The following is a 24,918-nucleotide window of genomic DNA, read 5'->3' on the forward strand; positions in this document are numbered from 1 at the left end:
GAAGATTCAATCACATCCAGGGGAAGAAGAAGAGATTTAACTATCGGAGATTAGATTAGGAGGGCACACAGCTTAGTGTCGACGAAGATTCCGCTCTTGGACGGCTTCAATGGCAACTTCCCTTCATCTTGCAGCGCCGCTTTCTCATACTAACAGGTACCAGTGAATAGCATCTCATCTCTCTCTGCTTTCAGGGAATTCAAGTTCCGAAATCCTTATTTTTTAACACTTGCCATTGTATTCTACTAGATTTTTTTGTAGCGTTTTGATATTGCCCATGCATGTTAGTCTGCTACGCAAAGAGATCATATTTGTATATACCTGACCAATAAAACGTATTAGAAATTTAAAATCCAGAGTTCAAGGAATCATGGGTTCGTCTACTGAGAAGAGGAAGGTGACTACGCCTGTATTGTTGCCTGAGGTCTGAATCATAATGGTTTTGCTTCATATACAGCTTTTTTTGACTTGCATATCACAGCTTGGATTACTGAATTCCTCTCAAATTTGGGAATTCACTTTGTTCTGCTTTAGTATTTCTGTATTTGGGTACAAATTGATGTTTATTGGTTCCCATTCCGTTTTCACTGTGACGGAATATTATAGTTTCCGTCAATGGAGGCGTCAACACTCAACGCATGGTGGGATTAAAAACAAAAACGAAGGCTTGGTATGAGTAGGTTAGCGTTTAGTTATTAGCAGGTAAGATGGGTTTCGGACCCAGGTTTAGCTGCCTCACCCACCCCCTTTCTTTTCTTTGAAAAATATATTATTTTAGTAGTTACGTTGCCTACACATGACAAATCCACGGGGGAATGAACTAATAAAACTGAAATGGCTATTTCAGTTTCTCCACTGAGATAAGTTATGATTGCTTTCTAAAATCATCCTTAAATTGTTCTTTGATATGTGTTCTCTTTCCAACACCCCCTCCCCCCCCAACCCCCTGTGATTTAAGTTTTCTTCAGCTGATTATTGTGAGCTTCCAGAGTAACTTTAATCCATGCTCTTATGTGGAATTTCTATTATCCTGGATGACTTACCATTTTTTCCCCGTCTTTTCAGGGAGGGCCAAGTGCGCCTTTATACACATTTGAACCATTGGAAAAAAGGCATTCTGTATTTCTCCGTTCGCCTCCAAAGTAAAAAATTTAGTTTCAAGCTTTATTCGATGCCCTCTAGAACCATTTCTCGCCCTACTTCATTGAGATGCTTTACAACAAATGGTTCAAAAGAATTGCGTGGAGGTCATGAGAAGGATTTTGTTTCTTCTGGTGTTTCAGCTCCAAACTACTTGGGAAGGTTGGCATTCACATTCTCAAATGGATTGTTACAATCATGAACAATGTGCTGCAGATTGTTTTAGCATAATAAAAATTTGGGCATCAGTTCATTTGTGATGCTTGTTATCTAGAGGGATTGTGAAATGTGAAGTTTGATGTTTTTCTTTTTCTTTTCCCCCTTTAAAGAGCCATAATTTATGAGTACATTACCATAATAACACACACACACACACCCCTTAATAAAAAACCTATTCCTCGTATCCCTATTATAGTCTAGTAAGTTGGTCACTATATCTTCAGTAAATGATGGTAAAGAGGAAACCATTGGGTTGGATATTCTGCTTTTAAGGTCTTGTGCTTATGCACCATTAGGAGCCTGCACATTCTTACATTGTGGAAGTGGGAGTTTTTGCATTTGACAGAAAATTTATTGATTCTTCCATGCTCTGTTGAGTAGAACTCATTTTGACGTAGAAATATTCCAAGAGTGTTTGGAAAATGTTATACTGCTGGTTATGGCTAGCGTATTCTACCATTGGAATGTGAAAGATTAGAACATATTGATAAATACAAAATTTTATCTTGAAATTGTAATTCTTGACAAGTTTATTGTTAACAGGTCAAACACTTTGCTTGATAGCTCAAGCAACCCCATCCATGATATGAGTGATTTTGAGAGAGAGTTGCAGGACTTCTTCATTGAGGTTAAAACAATGCTTAAGAAAGGGGATATAAATGGCGCTACTGATCTTCTTCAAGCAAATTATGAAGCAGTTAAAGAACAGATGGATGCAGGTGTTAAAGGCATGGAGCAAGCTGCTATTCTTGACATCATAGCTTTGGGATACATGGGTATCGGGGACTTCAAGCTTGTTGAGTGCCTGTTGAATATGGTAGTTTCCTTTTCTTCATGCAAACACAATAATGTAGAAGAATTAAAGCATGACCAAGATATTGGGAACTAAGTGATTCTCATTTATTTGCATTAATCTCAGAAGAACGTGAGGACTAGGAGTCATCTCCTATAACCCCTTAATTTTTCCAGCTATGCTACAATTCCATTTCGCTAAATTCTCCATGTATGTGAGATGTATGAAGTCTTCCAAAGGTTAAGTTGTGCTATTGCAACTTGTTGGTTGCGGGTTCAAAACTTGGAAGCAGCCTCTCCTGCGAAGCAGGGGTAAGGCTGCATACATTTGCCCCTCCCAGACGCTGCAGTAGCGGGAACCTCGTGCACTGATACGTTCTTTTTTTATATGACGACTCCCAAAGGGTGTTTGTGAAAATTCTGGCCAGCATATATATGGGGAGCAAAGACTCAAAGTGGGCATTGTGCTTGGCTAGAATCCCTGATAGCCCCCCTTTTTTTAAGAATTTTTGAAGCATCAATTTATTCCTTAGGACGCCATTTATCTGTATGTAAGAAAAACATGCTGGGTTCCTCATGGGCATGGAAGATTTGTGTTTTTTTTTTTTGAAGTTCTGAAATTGAGAGCCGGTTGTGGTATTTTCTTTCTTTTTCAGGGAATTGGAAATTTAATTAAACATTTTATTTCCTTTCAATAATTTGTAGCAGATTGTGAATTAATTGGGTCTTCTTTGAGAGATAGGGAGTTCATGTCAATTCTTCTTTCTTTGAAGACTCGTGGTTGATAATTTTCAGCTCTTATTATGAACTACAGTTGAATGAAATTGTTAGAAGTGTGAAGAATGGTGAACCACTTCTGGATTCAGTACTGATGCATATGGGAAGTATTTATGCAGCTTTGGGGAAATTTGAAGATGCATTGCGTGTGTACAGAAGAGGTCTTGAAATTTTAGAGAGTATATTTGGTATGTCCATTTCTAGTGTCTGTTAAATGATGTGTTTGTGTGATCTTGTTTCAGAGTCAGTTAACAACCTTGAATACTTGATCTTGTTTCCTTCTTGATCATGGCATTTTGTTTCTCTGACTTGGCTATGCACGTAAATGCCACCTTTGAGCTAAATTGATAAATTATGATATTGAAAGCAAGCATCATGCTATTCCATATATAATGAAGCAGTCCATTGCAAATTTCTAAATCTACATTTAGATTAACACTTCTGGAACATTTATACTATTCCCCCCCTATTAACTTTTGAACATATCATCCCTGAATTGATAGTTGTTTTGATTGTGATTATTTTAATGAATTAAAGCCAACTGCTCGGTGTTAATAAATAAACAGCTGCTGCATGTTATATAACAATACTACCTTGACAATCAACTCCCATACGCCGGGATCATAATTTTAAATTGGGTCAAAAGCTTGTGCTTAACTTGCAAATCAGTTTGCTGGCTTTGTAACATGGATGAAAAGAACTTTCTGCTTTTGTGGAAGACCCTGCCTAAAAGGACAGCACCTGTAAGCATTACAAGATTTGATCTTATTTATTAAAACAACGGGAGTCATTGTTCCTATTATGTGATGGTAAAGAACACCTTATTGTTACCTTTGCTTTCTGAAATTTTGTCCGCTTTGATCAGCATCAACTATGGTTTGAGGATATAGAACAAGTTGATTTACTTCCTCTTACGTCTCAGGTTTGTTTGCTTGGTCTAGGTTATTTGTGGAATTGCTGTAGGGTGTCAAACTTTGCATATGAAATGTTTAGACCTGCATTCACAATAAATATTAATTGTTGAGAACCTCCAGTTGCATCTTAGCCATAACATTATTCTAGTCAGAAATGTTTTCAATTTCCTTGGGCACTGCCAGGGGTTCTGCTTGATTTCTGCAGAAAAAAGGTAGATAATCTTAGCCGTTTACCCTCAGTAGTGTAATTTGTACTGTTCCAAGCATTTTTTTAGGCCTTTGGTTTGGAAATTTTTATTCTTCATAGGACCACAGTCAACACCAAGTGCCTCTTGGATAGCATTTCTCCACAATAACCCCCTTTGATGCAATTGTGTACTAGCAATCTTTTCTTAACATTGAGAAAAATATGTTAGAAACTTCAATTAATGATAAAAATTGTTATGTTTCATGCTGTAGGAAAGCAGAGTCCTTTTCTTATTGTACCACTTCTGGGGATGGCAAAAGTGTTTGGTTCTATTGGAAGGGTGAAAAAAGCAGTAGAGTTCTATTATCGAGCATTGAATATTTTGGAAACAAGCAGAGGTACAGAAAGTGAAGATGTTGTTTTGCCTTTATTTGGTCTTGGTAATCTTCTAATCAAGGAAGGAAAGGCTTCAGATGCAGAAAATTCTTTTAAGAGGTTTGTGTGTCTTACATTCTTAATGGTTAATCTTTGCTTTTCAGGCATTCTAAATTCACCCCACTTTTCCTTTTTCTTTCTAGAATTTTAAGCATATATACCAAGCTATATGGAGAAAAGGATGGAAGAGTAGGAATGGCTATGTGCTTCCTAGCTCACGCGAAGTGTGCAAAAGGTAGGTAAGTTTTATTAGGTCTTTATTTTGCATGTGGGTGGTTCTTTCCTTGCCTCTATATACCTCTAATAGTAATTAGTAAGTGACGAATAGGTCATCTGTTTTCATGATATGGAGTTCATGCTATCTTGTTTTTCAGGAGATATGGATGAAGCTATACGTTTATACAGAAATGGTTTACAGGTAATTAAGTTTTCAAAGTACATGGATTTAGATGATGATATTATGGAGAAGATGCGGATAGACTTGGCTGAGTTGCTTCATGTTGCAGGAAGGTGGGGATTCATTTTATACCAGACACTATTGAGCAATAATGGATCTATCTGTTCTAGATTATGCTCCCCCCCCCCCTCCCCCGAGGGTTTCTGTTTATATTTTCTGACCTTCATATGGAGAAACCTGAGTGCTTGAGTATCATGAGTCGATAAACTTGTCTTTGCATAGATACCAAGTCATCAACATGACACAGGTTGCTAGACAATTAGAGAAAATTTCTATTGTTCATGGTATCATTTCTTGGTTCCTTATTCTCATGAATATTCTCTCATTCAAAGACCTTGTATTGAGTTGAAAATTATGTAGCCCTGGTGCTTGAGGCCTTTGGTTGTTCTTCTGGAGATTATTGAGCAATTCCTTTACTTCATGATCCCATGAAAACTTTGTAAGGAGACCCCTCAAATTGAGAAATTTCTTGTGTATTTTAATTAAATAGGGAAAAGAAATAGTGTGCCCATACAATTAATTAAACACAGCAAAGAAATGGTGGGTTCAATCTCATCCTTCAAGCTTAATGAAAAATTAGCTTGTGGAAAATCTGTGTCATGCCTCAAAGCTCTAGTTTGTACAGTCAATAGATTCTTTTCTTTCAACTGTTAATAGGTAACTTCAACCAATTAAATTTTGTCGTCCATGGTTGTATTTGTCTTAACATGACATCTTTTCTATCGTCCTCAGAGAAATTGAAGGACGAGAGCTACTGGAGGAGTGCTTGCTGATCACCGAGAAGTATAAAGGAAATGGGCATCCCAGTTCAGTGACCCACCTTCTAAATCTTGCAACCTCTTATTCACGCTCTAAGAAATTTGTGGAAGCTGAGCGCTTGCTGAGGACAAGTCTCCGAATTATGATGAAGACTGTGGGTCCTGATGATCAATCTATAACTTTTCCAATGTTGCACCTTGCAGTTACTCTATACCATTTGAAACAGGATGAAGAGGCGGAGCATCTTGCTCTAGAGGCTACACGTATACGTGAGGAGGCATTTGGAAAAGAATCTCTCCCAGTTGGTAAGTTTGTATATTTTTGGTATAGAATGAATTGATTTGGCTTTTTGCTCTATGCCTTCCACCTCTGTTGAATGTGATAGGGATCATTTGGAAAAGAATCTCTCCCAGTTGGTAAGTTTGTATATTTTTGGTATAGAATGAATTGATTTGGCTTTTTGCTCTATGCCTTCCACCTCTGTTGAATGTGATAGGGATCAGGTGGCTTGAAATTCAATTTGACTGATACAGATCGGTTTTGGTCATCTGCCTATGATACTTTGCATGTGTGTTTGCAGGGGAGGCTCTTGACTGTTTGGTTTCCATTCAGTCCAGATTAAGGAAAGATGATGGTGAAGTATTGGCCCTGCTGAAGAGGGTGTTGAGCATTCAAGAGAAAGAATTGGGCCATGAGAGTGAAGATGTCATGGTTACTCTAAAGAAGGTAGTTTTTTATTTAGACAAACTGGGGAAAAAAGATGAAATTTTGCCTTTACAGAGAAGACTATCCATGCTTAGAACCAAGTATAAGCAGTATGTTCAATCGTAGTTCCGTTGTATCTTATTTGTTTCTTAGCTCATGAGATTGTAGTTAAACTGAATCAGTTTTGCTGGATTATAAGATAACATGATCTCTAGTCTGTCAAATGTCATTCCCTGTAAATGCCAAATGCTGGGAAATGTTGGACGGTTGAACCAGTAAATTTTGTGGGTAAGCAGAACCAATCTGAAACGCCCTTCACCCTCAGTTTTCTTGGATTATTTAAACAAATGGCAGTGTCCTTTTTCTTTTATAGTTAGGTCCCAAGGAGAGTTGAACTTATGACCTCTTGTTAGTGAGGTGTAGATCCTTGTCAACTTGAGCTATCCCCTTGTGGTTCACAAAGTATCCTTGATATTAGAAGTAACTTTGTTTGAAGAATGCATCTATAAGACCCTAATCAAATTATACCATTTAAGGGACCTGCCTTCAAATTTGTCCATGGAGCTTTCCAATGCTCCATTTTGTTTGCCAATTAGAATACTAAATGCTTTGGAATTTCCTTACTTCTCCATATTAGCCTTAACATATAGTGGTAATTAATGATATTATGCTTCCATTACAAATTTAAACTAATGATAATGAAGTTTCTGTGGTTGGTTTTTTTTATTTGTTTATAGATTAAGAACCCAGTGTTTTTCTGTGGAGCTGGTAAGCTTGGTATCACTTGGATTACCCTTTGGATTGATTAATATAAACAATGTTATTTTCGGAGTTAAGTAGTTAACTAATTCAATTTCATGCACATAAGATTTAACATTTCTCATTCCATTTCAATGGGCTGATCCTACTTGTGGGGCCCACTAGGGAATCTGTATTATAATGGGACCCACATATGTGCAGCAATGCTCATTCACACAATTCTTTGTATTCAATCTATATACCAGATCAATGGTCTATCATTACTATGAGAATTATTTACACGCAGAATTTATGTCATCCAAACACATTTTTCTCCAATTATCAGAATTGGAGCTCCGAAAGCCGTGGTCTAGGGATTCCCTTTCTCCGTGGGTTAAGGAAAATCAGTTCGAAATATAATGCCACGAATCATTAGTGAATTGCCAATTTCGCAAGGTGATAATTTTTTCTATTTGGCAAAATTTGATGGTGTGGGTGGGTCCATGTGATAAAGGACTCGAAGTTTAAAAAGTTGTTATAAAGTTGAGTATGTCATGACCTCCATAACATTATAGCAACATCCACCAACTTCCCCACTCCAATTTTTGCGATGGTAACCCTGAACTACCTATTGATTTTTGTGTCATGCCAATAATTAACTTGGAGAAGAGGAGTCTGGATCAGCTCTCCATACATGGAGAGATGGGGCAATCAAACTACTGTGGCCTTAACAGAGTCAAGGCAATGGTGCTCTAAGAGCACTCTCCTAGTAGTTGATGAGCACCTTCCTTCCTGTATTGATTCTACATGTATGGTTATGTGACAACACATGTCCTTTTTCTTCCATTAATGAAAGTATGGATATTTGCAATCTGCAAAGCAACTAGCACAAATGGGTGGAATTTTATTTTATTTTTTTCAATTATGGATCTCCCTAATCCCTAATCTCTCTCTCTCTCTCTCTCACTATAGAATCCAATCACAATGTAATGGAAATTCTATTGGATTGTAGCCTAATACTGGCACTGTGCCATCATCTAAGAAGAAACTACCTCGATCGAACATCACATCATCAATGGGGGAGATGGGACATTGGTATTGAAAATCCATCAAAATCTTCAAGAGCTGATTCCTTTGTTCCTGTGATTCCAAAAATTTGGTTCTCATCGATTCCAATTGAAGCTCCAGTTCTTGAACTTGCTTCTGCAGATGACAGATGGCTCCACTGCTCCCATAAACTGGGTCCCTCAGCCTTGCATTTGCTTCATAGACTATGCTCTTCACACAATCTTCCCTCTTGCTCTCCTCTACCTTCTGAGATCACCATCACAAGAAGAAGAAGAAGAAGAAGAAGAAGAAGCCCAATCTCATCAGAAACTCTTCTAAAAGAAATTTTTTTTTTGGCATGCTTAAGTCTCTAACCTCTACGTAAATTGTTTGAAGCACACCCATTGTTTTAAGGTCAGAGGTGAATTGAAAGGTATGCAGTGGTAGTTCTAAAGAAAGGAAAGGCAAAAAACACTTCACCTGCAGCATTTTCATTACATTGCTAGCACCAAACACCTTGTGAACGACAACAAAGTTATTGAATTCTTCAGGAGGGAAGTAGGGAGCCAACAAACAGTCACTCCCACATCTCCGACGAAGCATCCTACAAGCGGCACAGGGCTGGTTAATCTTCACCCGTGCCCATGCCTTTGCCGGCATTAATCCCACATCCATATGTACTTGAAGAGCTAGAGCTTCAGGTTTTGTTTTGATAAGTTGGTATACATGTGTGTGGTTTTATGTTCCATTTATAGAAAGCAGAAAAGGTCGGAAGACCTTAAGGCCTAAACTCCCAATTCCCAAAGATGTGACATGGGGGAAGGCTTAAAAATTCAAAGTTTTATAAGTGAAAGGGAGTTTAAGCTGGTGGCCGTCACTTGACTGGTTTAATGTGTAGCTGCACACATCTATGTTGAAAATTTTGGTTTCCAATGCCATACCCGTCTGGACTCTCTACAGTAATATCAACCATTGGTGCTCTCCTTACCCACATCCATAAATAATAACACAGACACAAACAAGGTAGCCTATTTCTATTGCTGATTTTACTCTATCTTTGGTTCTGATACCATTTGTTAGGGATTTGAATAGAACTCATTCTTAAAAGCTAGTTATCAAGGAGAAGATGCCCAAGTTCCTATAAGTCTCCACATCGAGTTACTCACGTCCAACGTAAGACTATTCTTTCTGTCTTCCACTGGAACCCCAACCATGAATCCCTACATTCACTGTCCTGAGGCATGAACCCATTCTGAGACTCAGCTCTGAGGTCTTTTCATCTCCTAGTAGGCCAAATAACAAACGGGTTTCTTTCTTGTTTCAGGAATATTTGCAGATGTGAATCCTCCTCTGTGGTAGTCAATATGATAGATCATAATAATCATGGAAAGACTAAGACAAAGACAGAGCAGAGGCCGTCCTACATATCCATGTCATACACTTGGCCGAATTCTGGGCTCCATGGAAAGGTGCCACCACCACACAAGACCACTTAAAATTCTTCAGTGATGAAAGGGGACGAAAAGATATTTCATAACTTAAAAGTGTCAAAGTTTGACCCACCCACATACATGGAAGATGGAACATCAGATCAGACTTTAATTTCCTTTCCTTATCTTCTTCTTTTTGGTGAACAAACAGGACAGCTTTGCTTTCTTCTGATGGAGACTAGTTGAATATTAACTGTGTACTGCGATTGGTTTCCCCGTGGCCGGGCTTGCTGTTAGGAGTTGGGACAGTGGGACAGACACTAAGATCCATCTAAGGCAAAAATGCTGACCTCACTCAACCTTTGACATGCAAGACCCACACCCCGTGGATGGTATAGAGACCATCCCCACATCGAAGGGGCTCTTCTCTCTGCTAACATACCCCACCCCGTGGCTCAATGAATTTTTTCCATTTTCTTTCTGATGAAATTTTCACTGGTGAGACGGGTGACTAACATACATGCACTCAGTCATCAATCCTCTTTCTCCACTTTTCCGGGTGTGCCAAGAGAATATTATGGCCTAGGGACAAAAGTAAAGGGCACCCAAGAATCACTGCTAGGTCGCACAGTCCTTGCGCCTAGACACAGTGAGGATGAAATGACCACCCTACCCCCATGAGCCCACCTCTATTGGTTGCTTGTGATTGGACTCACATTGGCCCCGCTGGTGTGGGAGCCACACAACCTGACAATCTTCTTTGTTTTCGAAGATAAAATACCCTTGATTGAAATAAAGAATAATGGACTAGTTAAGATATCATGATTCCCATGTAAAATATCGTTTGTCATGCCTCATTAGTGCGCACCCCTATGCCGCTTGCTCAGAAAACCCTCACCCTTTCTCTAACTACATGACAGAATCTTCAACTTGGAACCAATGAAAAATGCCATGGAAATCTCCATCCTATTTCATGCACAATTGATATATATTAACCTATGAGCTACAGCTCACTCCCCCCAACCCCCCCCCCCCCAAAAAAAAAAAAAATTGACAAGAAGTTCGAGGATAATATGGTCAATGTACAGAGATTTACCATAGCTTTGAAAGATACATCATCCAGTATGATTTTTCAAAAATTAGATATGTTTGAGATTGATTAACGAATTTATTAACTAACCCATCAACCAAGAGAAGCCAGACATTTTAGCAGTAGATCAGAATCAGATTGGAAAGAGAGCTTTTCGTATCTACATGTGGCCTTTCTTAGGCAGTGTATGGAGTCCATCCCCAAGTCTAGTCATGAGTGAGTCAACTCAACTATTATTAGACTTTGGTATTGGGAGTTTTCAGTGGATAACAAAGGATTTTGAGCTGCTTGCAGTCAGTCCAAACCAAGCCACAAAGACAAAATGGCCTAACCAAAACTGGTAGTAGGCATGCTAGTTTGGGTTATCAGTACAAGAATTTCGGAGACTTTATCTTCTACTAGCTGCTTGCTTGAAGTAGGGGAACTAGATATTTCTTGGACTTTTTACTCTGTCACTTTCTTCAGTTTTAGTTGAGTCTAATTTGGATTTCAGGTACTTAGACAAATGGCTTTTGGCCACATGTTAATTTGCAAGTTTATGACATTTCAACACTCCCAAACAGGTATTCAAAAATCGGAATTGGCAGATTTGAATCTGCAGATCCATGTATGGAATCTAGGGTTGAGGCAGATTATGGCCAATTCCTATCCAATTCAGCCTGATTACGTACCGGTCCATGTCTGGGAGCAGATTGTTTTGTTGCACCTTGCACCTATGAGCATTCTCAATGTTGTCACTATAATGCTTATTCATCTAGTTCCACCAAGTTAGTTAGGAATGAAGGATAAGTTAGTCAGGAGATATAAGGAGGTATTTTGCTATTTTGCCTCCTTAAAGTTGGTATTGGCTTCATTCCAATCATTGAAGAAAGATCTGATCAATACAATTGATTGATTTTCAATCCCTCTCATTGATCTGATAAAAATCTTTAGATCAATTTCAATCCATCCATACTTAAAACATGAGCTGATCTTCCAAAGCTGAAAATGCATTGTCCGAAGACACAATATATATTTTAGCTGCAACAACATTCAGATTCCTATTTGGCTGATTATTGCTCATTTTTGTAGATTTCGTGTATAGAATTTGTATTCCAGATTTATATAATCAGCTACACACACTTGAACTGCAGTTTGAAACCCATAAAATTTCTCAGATTTTAAAATAGAACTTCAAGTCTTCAACGGCATTCTTATCATGCATAAGATTTGGTAGGAAATCTCATCTTTAGCCGTGAGTATAGTTATCAGTCTGCATGTCCCTGACCAACAAAATGAATCGACAACTTAAGCAGGCTGGGGAGGGGGGTTTAAATGCTAGCTGAATTTTCCTATTCCAAAGGGGGAATATTTGTTACAGTGGGAAAATCTACAATTTCACCTGCCTGGAAACTTATATTTACAAGTTGTACTACAAGTTTACCTGCTTTACGATGTGGTTTCTCCTCAATTGCCTGAGCTCTCACAAGAGCTGCCAAAGTTGGCAACTATGTCATGCACCAACAGTCTGACCATACGTCCACCAGATGACCTCGACACGTCCATACACTCATGCAAGTCTGCATCACAAGTCAGCAAAATCCACTCATAGTCGTCATCCAGATACTTGATATCAAATGTACCCTCTTCCAACTCCAGCCGCTTGGCCAATTCATCCTTCAACTTGACCATGCCAGAAGCCGGAGAAAGCCGAAACCTAAAAATATCTACTCCGTAAGTTGCCTTAAAGGTAACTGTTCCAACATCTAGGGTAGTTGTAACATGTGGCATCTCATCAGTGAGAGGAGCCAGAGTCTGCTTTGAGGCTTGATCAGGACATGGAAGTTTGATAAAACTAGATTCTGGGACCTGCTCGGCCTGACAAAACTCTGCTGTTGAACCACAGAGGTTTCTCAAGTCTTTTGAGCTTCCTGCATCCTCTATTAGCATTCCACCCAATGGTGCTTGATGTTGTGTGGTGATAGTAGCATCAGGGACAGTATAGGCAGTAGGTGGATTTGTATCAGTTAGTTGAAATGCCAAAGCTGATGATCTCCCCACAGAAATACCTTCTTTTTGGATAGAGGAAACGAATTGACCATTTAACTGAGCAGTTCCATTGGCAGGGCTTCCTTGGCATGAACCGTGAGAAGTAGGGGTGTTGGTGCTCTCTTCTGCTGAACCACTTCTTGTTTTAGACACATTGGGACTCTTACAATTCTCCATGACAAACCCATTTTGCTCATGAATGAGTTTCTGATGAGCCAACAGTCTACTCGCATCAATTATTTGATCTCCTGCGTCACCATGCCCATCGCTTTCTGGTGTGACATGGTTTGGTGATTCTGTCTCCCTTCCCCCCTGGTCAGAAGGCTTAGAATGTGGCGATTGTTGATTGGTTCCATTCCCATTGGCAGGCCTAGAAATGGAACCAACAGCAACAGGAACTGGACTTGTCACCAGAGAAGTCAGACTTAATGCTCCTTCAGTGCCTTGGACAGATTCCATGACATGTTTCAGCTTGGTCAGAGAATGATTAACCTTGTTGATCTTACGAGAAGGCCACCGGGAAATTCCATGCTGCCTACAAATTCGTTTCATGGTAGTAGGGCAAACTGTAAAACCAAGAATCAGGTCAAGATCAAAACATTTCAATCACTACCATCAACTAATCATTAGGTAAGAAATTAAGCTGTTGACGTGAGGAAAACATGTGAGCAAGATTACAAAGCAGCAGTGCTTTAAGCATAATATTAGTTTTATAATTGGGCTTCGTCTTTCACCCCCCAGATCAGTAGTTGGTCTGAATTCCCCACTGCCTTTCCCAAGCCCAGATAGAATAGTCAGATGCATCACACTAGCAGTTGGCATTCGAAACCTATAGCAAACCTAAGTGGTGTGAAGGCTTAATGAATTCAGTTGATTTGTATCACCAGTAGTTGGTCCCCTAACCAAGTAAAGAAAACCTTTCAAAATTAAACTTGAGAGTTTTCTCTCAGAACGGGAACCAACTCCTGGTATTCAGTGGTAAATCAGCTGTGAGGCATTGAAGGACTTTTAGGACAGTTCAGTGCTGCAAACTTGGCCAATTCAGATCCTATCTTGAAGACTTTTCAGTTATAGTAGAGTTGCGAGGTTCTCCAGCTCATTTGATTAGGAAGGCTGAATCAATATACCATTCATGTATTCACCAATATCAACCATAATCAATGAGTTGGCACATATGGGGTTGGCAGTAAAACAACTCACAAACTCACAACCAGCCCACCTGAATCCAGATTGATTAATACTTGAGTTTGGCCTCTGTTAACTTGATCATTAAATAAGTTGGGCTTGGGCATGGGCATGGGCCTCAGACGCGATGAACTAGTATGTCAACTTCGGTTCCAGCCATAGCGCGCCCAACTCAACCAATTTGAGGTGGTTTGTGCATGTCCAAATTAGGCCATTAAATGCCCAGCCCCTACCAATCTAATAATAGGTGGGTTCAGAGTGGACATAAAGCCTGAGGCATCATATCCAATTACGTAGATGGGATAGAGAAAATCTTTTGTCCCCTATCTGATGTAATGTTGTGTCTCCCAACCCCTTCTCTCTTTAATCGAGTGTTATTGATCAATGTAAATATATATAACTCACCACCAATACCCTTTGCAGCATCTTTAAGACTACCAGAAAAATATTGTTGGAGGACCTCTAAACTGATTGACTTCTCTGTCTTGCCATGACTCCTCTCTAATGGTTTCTTTATGACTTTATTGTCCAACAAAGTGACAGCAGTGTGGCTTTCATCAGCATTAGCCAGACTCTCTTCATCCTTCAGAGCATAGCTGTCTATTATACACTGTTCTAATGGATTTGGCTGCACAACCTCCACCATATTTGGTAAGCCTTCATGCCCAATAGGGGATTTAGTGCTAGGAGACACTTGAAAACATTCAATTTTGGAGTTATGTTTCTCATTTGAACACTTTTCAATAATTTCAACAGATCTACACTCCTCTTCCAGTTCTTTTCCAGAAGCAACCCTTAAACTCTGGGACTGCTGCTTCATTGTTTTCAAGATAGTATCTAATAAAGCTTCTTGCTCTCTACAGTCTGTGATGCTAGGTGGCAGAAAGAACTCCAGAACATAATCGTCACTGCCTGTGTGGGCACTCCGTAAGCAAATAGCAAAGCAGCTAGTTAAGCCAAACATGCGTGCATAGTGTACCAGGGGGTACTCAGTTTTGCTGAATTGAGTGATATCCCTGGAGAAACATGACTTATGGGATGCAAATGCCCTCCCTGCTACTCCCTGCCCTTTCTGTAAGTGATGCTCAGCACAAGCATCGCGGAAACCCCACATGTGTGGATCTACAACATAGAATGCTACATCAGTTGACATGCAGACTTCCCCCATGCAGCTTCCATCAAAGCTTGTACAACTCTTCTTCACACCACCATCATTGGCTAGAACACTGTGATGAATGCATGGAACCCATGTTTGAGCCAAAGGAAAATTATGGGTCTCACACACGAGGGTTAATATCTCTAAGATGTCAGCCAGGGCCTTTTGGCGACCTTCATTACATATCTGTTTCAATGACAAAGCCTATGAATAATGATGTGAGGGGAAAATGGCAGAATGACAAGCCTGATATTTGGGACAGAGTAGCAACTCACCTGCATATATGGAAGATCCAGTACTTCAGAACTTTTTAGATTTACTGCCTGCAAGGGGAACTGAATTATGTTACTAACAAGAAGATAAAATGAGAAATATAAAGTGAATAGTAACCAAGGAGCACAGCCACACAAGGATAGAAAAATAAAGAAAGTATTAGTAATTGTTCTAGTATCCAGTCAATATACTCTTCCCCCTTTTTCTAAGTTTTTTGTTATATATATATTTTTCTGGAAAATGGTTACTTATTAGTAGGAGAAGAAGAGGAAAAGGTACAAGAGGTCCCATAATACAAGGCCAGAACTTAAAAGGCTAGGCTTTTACAACTCATCTACTCTATAGAGCAGACACACATAGTTCGAGAACTCACGAGATCTCGACGAATTTCTCGGTTTTTTGAGAAACCGAGACTAGTTGAAAAAGTGTAAACACAGTGTTTACACAAAGGTCCCCAATATGGAGGCTTTTTTTAGGAAATCATGGTCTTCTTTTCCCCAATTATATGTTCAATATGTTGTTGAAGAGGAAAGCAAGAATGTTTTTATTGAATATATATATATATATATATATTAGACCCAAGAACATGGAAGTCTCAAAGCAGGGATGCTGTAAGGCTAAATTAGGATTAATCTAGCCCCAAATACACCGACAAACCAAATTAGAAGGTTCAGGGAATCAAGCCAAACCAGCCAAGGGAATTCAACCAAACTTGGATTGATTGGTGCTTGTATGGAGTAGAAGCACTACTGAAAGTCTCACTTGATTCTGATGGTTGAATTGGAAGATATGGCAGCAACATCAATATAGAAACTTATATCCTGCAGGCCAAACCAGTCACCAGTTGGGGGCCAAGTTTGGATCGAGTGGAGGCCTTGAGGAATAGATGATCTGCAGCAAGTTTGGTGTAATTTGATGGACAGAAGTGAAGTTATGAAGGGGGAATGAAAATAGAAGGTTATGGAGATGGAGCAATCCAGCCAACAGAATAGGCCAGAACTGAGGTCAAGTGGAGTGGTAGGTGGTGTGATTCTGTGCTCCAAACTCAGCAACTTCTGATGGAGGGATAAGGAGTTATGCAGCCTCGAAGTTGGCAGCAAAACCCAGGACAGAACTGAATCCGCAGGGTATGTGCAACCTCTGCTTTATCGGATCAGCAACAGCAACAGTAATCTGGGGTGTTGGAGGGATGACAGCAGTCTTCGATGGATCTTCGCAGCACTTGTGTTAATCTAAGGGGAAGCAGCAGCAGTTGTTGCAGTTACAGATTAGTAGGAGCAGTGCTTAAGGAGACCGAGCAAGGTAAGAAAAAAGAGAAGGGAGAAGAAGATAGAAGAAAGAGGGTACGGGAATGGCTTTCTCAGCCTGGGTCTCTCACCCACAGCTATCCCAGCTGTTGAAACAAGGAATTACTCCCATAATCGATGGCAAGCTTGGCCAGAAAAGTCTATTCTTCAAAATCTGTTTCTTTTACAAGAGGGGCTGCCTATTTAATGGAATAGGTCAGCTTACAAAATTAGAAACTTAAGAAATAGCAAGGACCAAATTAGAAACTAATCAAACTAGTAAATATAGTAACTACTAGTGGACTGATCAAGGGAAAAACTGTCAAAATTGTGGAGCATCTTTGGGCAGCTACTAGAAGCCCTGCTGAGCTGGCTCAAGCTGGTCCAGTTCTGGCCCAAAAAGGACATGGTTCAATGGTTCTTCTGCTTCTTCCTCTGGCCAGAATCTACATCAAGGGAATCTCACACTATCAAGATTATGTTCACCATGACCAGCCAATAGATCCTCCGGATGATCAGCTGGTTTGATGCAAGAAAGTAATCAATTCAAGAAATTAGCATGACAGTGGAAATGGTATTTTAGTATAGAGACTGAAAACTAGTAATCCCTAAAATTAGATACTGAAGAGCCAACTAGGTTTCTCAGGTCACCTACGAAGAAGGTCACCACTTAACCATCTAGGGGGAATCGGAGTACTTCAAATGTAATATATAGTAACAACCCTAAGACGAAGGCATCCAGGTCTAACTAAAATGTCCTGCTGAATAAGCTCAAAACAAACAAACATAGTGTCAATTAATAAATGCGATCATATTGCTTCTTTTTTTGGCCTGAAGGAGAGTTGAACTCATGACTTCTTCATTGTGGAGTATTAGACTTTACAGAGTTACCCCGTTGGGTTATTTTAACAGGAAGTTCTTTTTATGTTAACGCCAGTAATCTTATCTCAGCAACAAAATTACACTTTAGCATAATTAACAAAGAGGAAACATACTTTGTTCAAAATCGGGTCTCACCACTCAACTTGGCAAAGGATGTTGTTCTGGGGTCATGGAATAAGGCAACTCTCCCAACCCCGTAATCTATTGTTAAAACCAGATACTTCCATAGTTATCAAGGCGTCCAGGCTCCTTGGTCGCCTTGATTTTAGACCCTCTCCATCGCCATGGTCGCCTTGCCGCCTTGATAACTATGTCATACTTCCACGAGGAACTCTAGTTTCCACTGAGAGTTTGCAATTTGGGACAAGGAGTTATTTGAGCTGCTGTACCTTTTCAACAGTTTCATGTTTGATTTCGACAGAACAAGCTCCCAGCAAAATAATAAACAATTGGGATTTTCGCCCAATAAAGTAATGATAGTGGATTAACTGATTGATGAATCCTTCTTTATGAAAATATCAGAACCATTTACCTTCCATGATTGATCCTGAGATAGGTTTCTTTATTCAATGAATAAACAGAGGATGTAGGAATCAAGCATTCAATATTTGAAGGATCAATATTTTAAACGAAATACTTTCATCATTGTCTACTAAAAACAGCACTCATGAGGCATAGGATCCACGCTTATACATCATTTTGTACAATCCCTGACTGTGCACATTTAGCGATTAAGAAATGATATCGAGCACACCATCCTTCATGATGAGAACTAATTATTAAAAAAATATGCATTATTAGATCAAGAAAACGTAAAACTTCCAAAACAGTATTAGTAAGAACGAATGACAAATTATTTTGATAAACAATAAAAATACACAATTATAAATATTCAGAAGAGGAAATCACCAACCTGAAGAGCTTTGCAGATTTTATCAACCTCAGGAGCATAATTAACCTTCTGTGATGTCATTATAAGCTCAAGCACACCAACACAGGACGACTGCACAGACGCTTCAAAGATAGGCAAAGCCAAGGTTCCCCTGACGTTGTAGTGCAAAGCATGATTAAGTCGTCGATACTCTTGGCTGCTGTAATACTGCACATTTGGGGTCCATTCTGGCAATTTTTGACAGAAAACACGGCCAGGTAGCCCCAGATCCTCAACATTCTCCCCATCCACAGAAAACATATACATCAGAGAGACTGTTCTAAACTGAAGAAGACCATTGTTGTGCGGATCAAGAACAAAAGGTTGCCCGGAAGTTGTCAGTACATAGCGTTCCCCATTCTTTACAGGTGTCCAAACCTGAGCAAGAACATGTTCTGTCGATTCTTTGAGGTACCGAAGCGCTTGCATCATCCTCCCTTTGATCAAGCATCCTTCTGGATTCTCTTGCAGCACCAAACCAAGAGGTACTGGAAGGAGATTTCTTTTATCTTCATCAGTGACAGGATTACCAATTACTGAATCAGGATTACCTGGTCAAAGCAAATTAATAAAAGTGCTGTAAGTTGAAACTAATTAACACTACAAGATTAAACTACCAAAAGAAACAACAGAAATACGTTATTGGGTTTCTTCCCAAACCAAGGTGCAAAACCAAGGTGAAGCATATTGTAGAGAATGATATTCCACTAAGAGTATAATCATTAAAAAAAATGGATTTTTATGTGATAATTAGAGGAGGGTGGAGTTATGGAATTTCCTGAATCTAGGGTAACAGCTTCCTAGCTAACAAAAAAGGAGAGGATCCTCCAAATTCCAAACATCTAAGAGTTGAGGAGGTGAGAAATTTCCAAGTCACAGGGCAGATGAGCCTTTGGAAGGTTCTTCTAAATTTGGGATTCAAGTACTAGCTCAAATTGATGATAAAGTGAGACGTATCAAGAGAATCCTAAACTACCACCAAAAAAATAAAAAAATAAAAAAATTTACATGAGAGATTCTTTTTTGTCAAGCAGAAGTAAAGAACCAGTAGCATAGTTTTGCAGAAAAATTTTACGGAATTCAACCCGGATAAGGAGTCAACAAGACGAAGAGAGAAAACTGACAAACTTACATACTGTAGAGCATTCAGCAAACCGAGGATCTCCTGCCAAGGAATTGGTGTTGCGAGCAGATGTGTCCTCGTTAGCATCCAAGAAGGCCAACAAAGGCGAATAGGGCTGTTCGGAGAAAGAGGGCAGGAGAAGAGAGTTGTCAGCCGATGAAGCGAAAAGAAACGGAGACGCCTGGTCGGTCAAGAAGGGGTTCTGGCTCTGGCTCTGATCCATCAGCCATGATGTGTCAACATCGAGATCGAGATCCATGATGAAATCTCTCTGTGCCGACTTTGGAGAGAAGGTCACGATTTCTTCTTCTTCTACTGGTTCCCACATTTTTCTTTTCTTCTTCTTCTTCTTCTTCTACTTCTTCTTCTCCTCCTATCGAAGTAATGACAAGAGAGCAGGAGAGTGACAACCAGAGATTAGCAGAGATCGATTCAATAGAATCCATTGCTTGTAGTATTGAATTACTTGATTTATCTGAGTGGGTGATAACTATAATAATTGCACCAAAAAAAACAAGTGATAACTATAATAATATATCAACAAGACTACAACTACTACTACCGTGGTTAATCCGATCTTCGCAGTGGATATTCCGCCTTTCGGAAGACATTTTTTTTTTTCGTAGAGGCGTTTTTTATTCAATACACAGAAATAAACAAATCCTTCACGTAATGCTACTATATTATTATATGGTGACCATACACATCATCGAGAGGTTAAATACGCGTGTACCCCTAAAATGCACCCAATATTCCTCGTATCCTGCTAAGGTTCGGATAAGTCTATGTACCACTCCTAAAAATTTTACGTACCATCTCTACTGTATCTTCTAAAGCCATTTAAGTTCACATCAAATGTTAAATGTTAAAAAAGGACCAAACTGTTCTAAAATTTGAAAAGACCTAATTGCCCTTATCTATTTGTTAAAATTTGAAAAGACCAAAATGCCCTCATCTTCTCCAAATCATCATCTTCTTTTACCTACCCAATACTACAACCACCACCACCACCCACCATTAATACCATCACCACCGTGAAGCCCCACCTCCAGCACCACCTCCAACTCCTCCACCTTTACCGATTCCACCACCGAGTCCCCCTCCCTTGCCTATTCCTCCACCAACACCGCCACCCTCACCAAAGAAGCAAGTTACATGAATAAACAGAGGAAGAAATCGGTAAAGGAGCGAGCAAGCGAGAGAAAGAAGAGAGAGATGGCAGATTTAGAGGGAAGGACTCGTCAAGGTTGCGACAACCAGTGTGGGCGTCCAACGCCCTGCCCCGATGGCAGTACTGATGCCAAGAAGGTGGCGGATCTCAAACTCGGCCCATACCTCCGACGAAGACGGACCACCGCTTGCTCCTTCACGATTGCCCGAGTCACAATCTATATCAGGCAGCTTGTCAAACTAGAAAGAAAGCAAAAATGAAACTGAAATTGAAAACTATACTTGCAAGCTACACCACCGGGGCAGGGTGTTGGACACCCACGCTGGTTGTCGCAACCTCGACGAGTCCTTCCCTCTAAATCTGCCATCTCTCTCTTCTTTCTCTCGTTCACTCGCTCCTTTACCGATTACTTCCTGTGTTTATTCATGTAACTTGCTTCTTCGGCAAGGGCGGCGATGTTGGTGGAGGAATAGGCAAGGGTGGGGGACTCGGTGGTGGAATCTGTAAAGGTGGAGGAGTTGGAGGTGGGGCTTCACGGTGGGGCTTCACGGTGGTGATGATGTTAATGGTGGGTGGTAGCATTGGGTATGTAAAAGAAGATGATGATTTGGGGAAGATGAGGACATTTTGGTCTCTTCAAATTTTAGCAAATAGGTCAGGGCAATTAGGTCTTTTCAAATTTTAGAAAAGATAGAAGAAATGGTAGTTTAGTCATTTTTTAGTATTTAACACTTGATGTGGACTTAAATAACTTTAAAAGGGTAAAGTAGAGGTGGTACGTGGAATTTTTAGGGGTGATACGTGGACCTGTCAGAACCTTTGGGGGGTATATAGAATATTCGATGCATTTTAGGGGGTACGCGTATTAAACCCCATCATCGAGTCCAAAGTTCTACATATCTCAGTCGGATTTTTTATTTTCTCTGTATAAACAATTCTATCCGTTTGTTATAAAAACTATCAAAAAGTATAATAAACCTGAAATTACGAACAGAATCATATCTCAGAGAAGGTTCCCCAGTCCAAGGCTTCCAGCATCACATCTGAAGTTGTAATGGCACAGGAAACGTTAGCATGGTTTTCACTTAATTTAGTGGAATATTTGAGATGAATCGGAATCCAACAAACTGGCCGTCCAAAGAAAAAACTCTACTGAGCTACCTTAATTGCATGGTCTGGAAACCGTTTTAGTTTGATTACAGCTCCAGAGACGGAATGTTCTGTGGAGATTCCGATTTGGATCGGAACAGAATCAGAACTGGTCCACATAAAGAACCCTAGAATCAGTCCCCAGATCCAAAAACTGGGAATTTCTAGGGTTTTTAAGTATGAATTAACCATATTGGGTTGGAATCGGGAGTTTCTTAAAACATTGATTGACAAGTCTAAATCCATAATCCCTAACCCCAACCAACATAATCAATCAGAACCATAAAGTGATTTTAACTATCTACACCAAAATGATCACCAGCTCAAAGTCACCTGACCTCATGCCATGCAAAACTACAAATCCCCACACAGAACAAACAAAACGACATGAAGGGAGGGCGGTGGCCCAGTAGAGTAGTTTAGAGGTTTTATCTGCCCCCAAAAAATTATTAGAAGATGCTCCCCCTCCAAGTACAATTTTATTCCTTCAGATTTCTTTTTCTGTAATATCATTTAGAAGAAGGAATTCCTCAAAAGCTTATGACATACTTGCATGGTTTAGTCCTTCGCTTTCTTCAGATTCTTCAATAGTCCATTGAAAAGAAAGCAATGGATGATGCCATGTAGATGTAGGAGTAGATTTTAGGAGAAGAGGTCTCCTGGGCAAGGATTAAGATTTACCGATCCGGACCACCGGTACCGGTCCAGATCGATCAATTTTACCCTAGTTTTCATTAAAAATAGATTTTTTTTTTTTGGATTTTACCCCTGATCAATACCGATACCCAATGCAGGATCTGCCAAGTATTGGTATCGGACTCGACCAATACCAATACAATCCAGCCAATCCGATACCAATACCTCAATCCATGCTCCTGGGTAGGATTCTTATTAAATGGGAAGGATCTAAATCAGACCTGTGCAACTGTAACAATGGAGATTGTTGAGACACTGATCCCAATTTTCATGAATTCATCAGAGCCGGTGATCTTAGAACAGACCATCCAAAGACATGAAATCAATGCATTCTTACAACTATAATAGATTCCACTGTAATGTTCCACTCAACTAGACAAAGCAAACATAAGAAACAGGTCAAGGGTTGTGTTGGGCAGCAAATGAGAAGCTATTTCTGCCATAGTACAAACCAGGGCACTACAAGAACAGTGCAAGCAAGAGCTGAGTTCTATTATTTACAGAGGAAGCAAGAGATGAATTCTCGTCAATCGTCTTTCATTCTCATGCCATACCGAGATGCAAGGCAAGTGAGAGTCTTATCAACGACAACACTATCAATCATCTCAAATTTCTTGTAGTTCGCTTGAAGCACCTCATACTGATGCTTCAATAGCTTCTCCTCTTCTTCCAGTTCCAGCTGCAAAAGCAGAACATGGTTTTTCATTCTCTACAAAAATGAAAGGGAATACACAATTTTATCGTCCCACCACTAAAAATTTAACATAGAAACCTGGAATGCAAGGGAATACACAGTTTTACCTTCAGCAAGAGATAAGCTTCTACTTCATGTTTCTTGATCAGATCCTTCTCCTTTGTTGCCACCTCAAAATATGGGTCCTTAGGATCCGCCCAACGACACCGAACATCTAGACCTGATTTTTTTGGGCGATCAAACATATCTTTATGAGTAATACGTGCTCTCACAGGTCTTGGCATCCCAGACATCATGAAGGGGTAATTGGTCATCTCCTCAACAATGCTTCGAGCTTGTTTTACAGTTTCCAATTCCACCAAGGCACATCGTGGGATGTTGCTTGGTCCCAGGTAGTTTGGAATGAACTGCACCTCAATGACATTCACAAACTGCCCCAGGGCAGATTTTAATACAGCAGCAGTAACCTGTGGTGAGAGGTTGTCAAGAAAAACAGTCCTCTTCAACTTCTCCTCTAAGGCATTGTACTCCTCCTTTGGAGTCCCCATAAAGAGGCAAGAAATGCAAGACTCCTGTAGGAAACAGGGGAATGGAGCATTCACAAATGAGCAAACTATAAATGCAAGGATAAACAATCCCTGTTCTTAATTATAAACCCAGAGGGAGATCCATAGAAATTCCTCTTTTTTTTTTTAAATGGTGGAAGAGGGGTAGACCTGGAGAACAAGGTATGCAACACATAACTACAATTCAGATCAGTCAGGGGACTTTCATTATTTGAGATATCTTAGCAATAATTTAAGCGTTCATTATATATTAAGTTTTACCAGTTTAAAGTTTGACATGGTGAGAATGTGAGATATGCACTCCTATACATTTAACTAGGGGTGCAAGTTTGGCCCTGCCGGCTCGAACCCGCCCTGAGCCCGAACAGGGTCTGGGCTGAGATATTTGGCCCTGAGGGCGGGTCAGGGCTAGAAACTTCTGGCCCTGAGTTAGGGTCGGGTCGGGTTAGGGTTGAGGCCTCGAGCTAAGCTTGGCCTGGCCCGGCCAGACCCTGATTTAAGTTATACTATAAAATATATATTGATATAATTTATACATTATGAACTTTAAATTTCACCCACATTTTTTTATATAATATACTATATATGAAGACAATAAGTGTTATAATATAATTTATTATATTGTTATTTTATGTAAAATTAATAAGTTCTTCCCAGCCCATTCCAACCCATGCATTTCTTTTCCCCTCCCCATGATCAGGGCCAATTAGGGTCGGCCCGGCCCGACCCTGAGGGCGGGTCAGGGTTGGATTTTTCTGGCCCTGAGTCAGGGTCGGGTCGGGCTTGGCCTAGCTAAGGGGACTTAGGGTTGGGCTAGGGTTCTATAAAGCCCGGCCCAACCCGACCCTGTTGCAGCCCTGCATTTAACTGACATTTAACAATATTAGACACCTCAGTAATACATATTCCAATGGTATCACAAATCTGACAGAATTAGTAGAAACTCGGAACTGATGGTATCTAAGAGAAATTACATTCAAAAGGTCAGAATAAAGCCACCAACCAGAACATAAAACTCATGACAATCGCAAATATCTGCAGATTGAGCTTTAGTTTGCCTCTAGTCACTGTGACCCGGTGGAAAGCTA

General features: G+C 39.9%; 4 protein-coding genes across 6 annotated transcripts; 1 reads left to right on the top strand and 3 right to left on the bottom strand.

Annotated features, from left to right (window-relative positions):
* The first annotated feature begins 20 nt into the window (after positions 1–20).
* LOC122667941 lies at positions 21–17,033 on the top strand. Of its 2 annotated transcripts, XM_043864443.1 has the most exons (10): positions 21–156; positions 1,066–1,302; positions 1,903–2,176; positions 2,966–3,116; positions 4,302–4,524; positions 4,608–4,699; positions 4,839–4,974; positions 5,654–5,985; positions 6,261–6,529; positions 17,022–17,033. In XM_043864443.1, the coding sequence occupies exons 1-9, from the start codon at positions 110–112 to the stop codon at positions 6,509–6,511; spliced, it is 1,743 nt and encodes a 580-aa protein (XP_043720378.1). In that variant the 5' UTR covers positions 21–109; the 3' UTR covers positions 6,512–6,529; positions 17,022–17,033. The 2 variants fall into 2 exon arrangements, with proteins under 2 accessions (XP_043720378.1, XP_043720369.1); XM_043864434.1 differs by lacking the exon at positions 17,022–17,033 and having other exon boundaries at positions 6,261–6,674.
* Positions 8,031–8,879, bottom strand: LOC122667967 (LOB domain-containing protein 25-like). The gene is made up of 2 exons (XM_043864474.1): positions 8,651–8,879; positions 8,031–8,437 (listed from the first exon to the last, which is right to left on the bottom strand). The coding sequence occupies exons 1-2, from the start codon at positions 8,843–8,845 to the stop codon at positions 8,090–8,092; spliced, it is 543 nt and encodes a 180-aa protein (XP_043720409.1). The 5' UTR covers positions 8,846–8,879; the 3' UTR covers positions 8,031–8,089.
* LOC122667900 (protein NLP7-like) lies at positions 12,106–19,013 on the bottom strand. 2 transcript variants are annotated; one of them, XM_043864381.1, is made up of 4 exons: positions 18,414–19,013; positions 15,335–15,382; positions 14,309–15,245; positions 12,106–13,284 (listed from the first exon to the last, which is right to left on the bottom strand). In XM_043864381.1, exons 1-4 carry the CDS (start codon positions 18,861–18,863, stop codon positions 12,137–12,139), a joined length of 2,583 nt encoding a protein of 860 aa, XP_043720316.1. In that variant the 5' UTR covers positions 18,864–19,013; the 3' UTR covers positions 12,106–12,136. The 2 variants fall into 2 exon arrangements, with proteins under 2 accessions (XP_043720316.1, XP_043720324.1); XM_043864389.1 differs by lacking the exon at positions 15,335–15,382.
* A 4,080-nt stretch (positions 19,014–23,093) lies between these two features.
* Positions 23,094–23,836, bottom strand: LOC122640382. The gene is made up of 2 exons (XM_043833555.1): positions 23,372–23,836; positions 23,094–23,249 (listed from the first exon to the last, which is right to left on the bottom strand). Exons 1-2 carry the CDS (start codon positions 23,810–23,812, stop codon positions 23,097–23,099), a joined length of 594 nt encoding a protein of 197 aa, XP_043689490.1. The 5' UTR covers positions 23,813–23,836; the 3' UTR covers positions 23,094–23,096.
* Positions 23,837–24,918: the final 1,082 nt, after the last annotated feature.

The sequence above is a fragment of the Telopea speciosissima genome, chromosome 1 (assembly GCF_018873765.1).
Source record: "Telopea speciosissima isolate NSW1024214 ecotype Mountain lineage chromosome 1, Tspe_v1, whole genome shotgun sequence".
NCBI classification, from domain to species: Eukaryota; Viridiplantae; Streptophyta; class Magnoliopsida; order Proteales; family Proteaceae; genus Telopea; species Telopea speciosissima.

Bases quoted from the DNA above. Each gene is read 5' to 3' on its own strand.
- LOC122667900 (XM_043864381.1), bottom strand. From the start codon at position 18,863: ATGATGCAAGCGCTTCGGTACCTCAAAGAATCGACAGAACATGTTCTT. The intron at 15,383-18,413 runs GTTGGTGATTTC...TTCCCCTTGCAG, and splicing joins AAATCTGCAAAGCTCTTCAG to GCAGTAAATCTAAAAAGTTC. The intron at 15,246-15,334 runs GTGAGTTGCTAC...TCATTGAAACAG, and splicing joins TGGATCTTCCATATATGCAG to ATATGTAATGAAGGTCGCCA.
- LOC122667967 (XM_043864474.1), bottom strand. From the start codon at position 8,845: ATGGATGTGGGATTAATGCCGGCAAAGGCATGGGCACGGGTGAAGATT. The intron at 8,438-8,650 runs GTGAAGTGTTTT...TGGTGATCTCAG, and splicing joins ATGTAATGAAAATGCTGCAG to AAGGTAGAGGAGAGCAAGAG.
- LOC122640382 (XM_043833555.1), bottom strand. From the start codon at position 23,812: ATGGGGACTCCAAAGGAGGAGTACAATGCCTTAGAGGAGAAGTTGAAG. The intron at 23,250-23,371 runs GTAAAACTGTGT...CTGCTTTTGCAG, and splicing joins AAGCTTATCTCTTGCTGAAG to CTGGAACTGGAAGAAGAGGA.
- LOC122667941 (XM_043864443.1), top strand. From the start codon at position 110: ATGGCAACTTCCCTTCATCTTGCAGCGCCGCTTTCTCATACTAACAG. The intron at 1,303-1,902 runs GTTGGCATTCAC...TATTGTTAACAG, and splicing joins GCTCCAAACTACTTGGGAAG to GTCAAACACTTTGCTTGATA. The intron at 4,975-5,653 runs GTGGGGATTCAT...TATCGTCCTCAG, and splicing joins TTGCTTCATGTTGCAGGAAG to AGAAATTGAAGGACGAGAGC.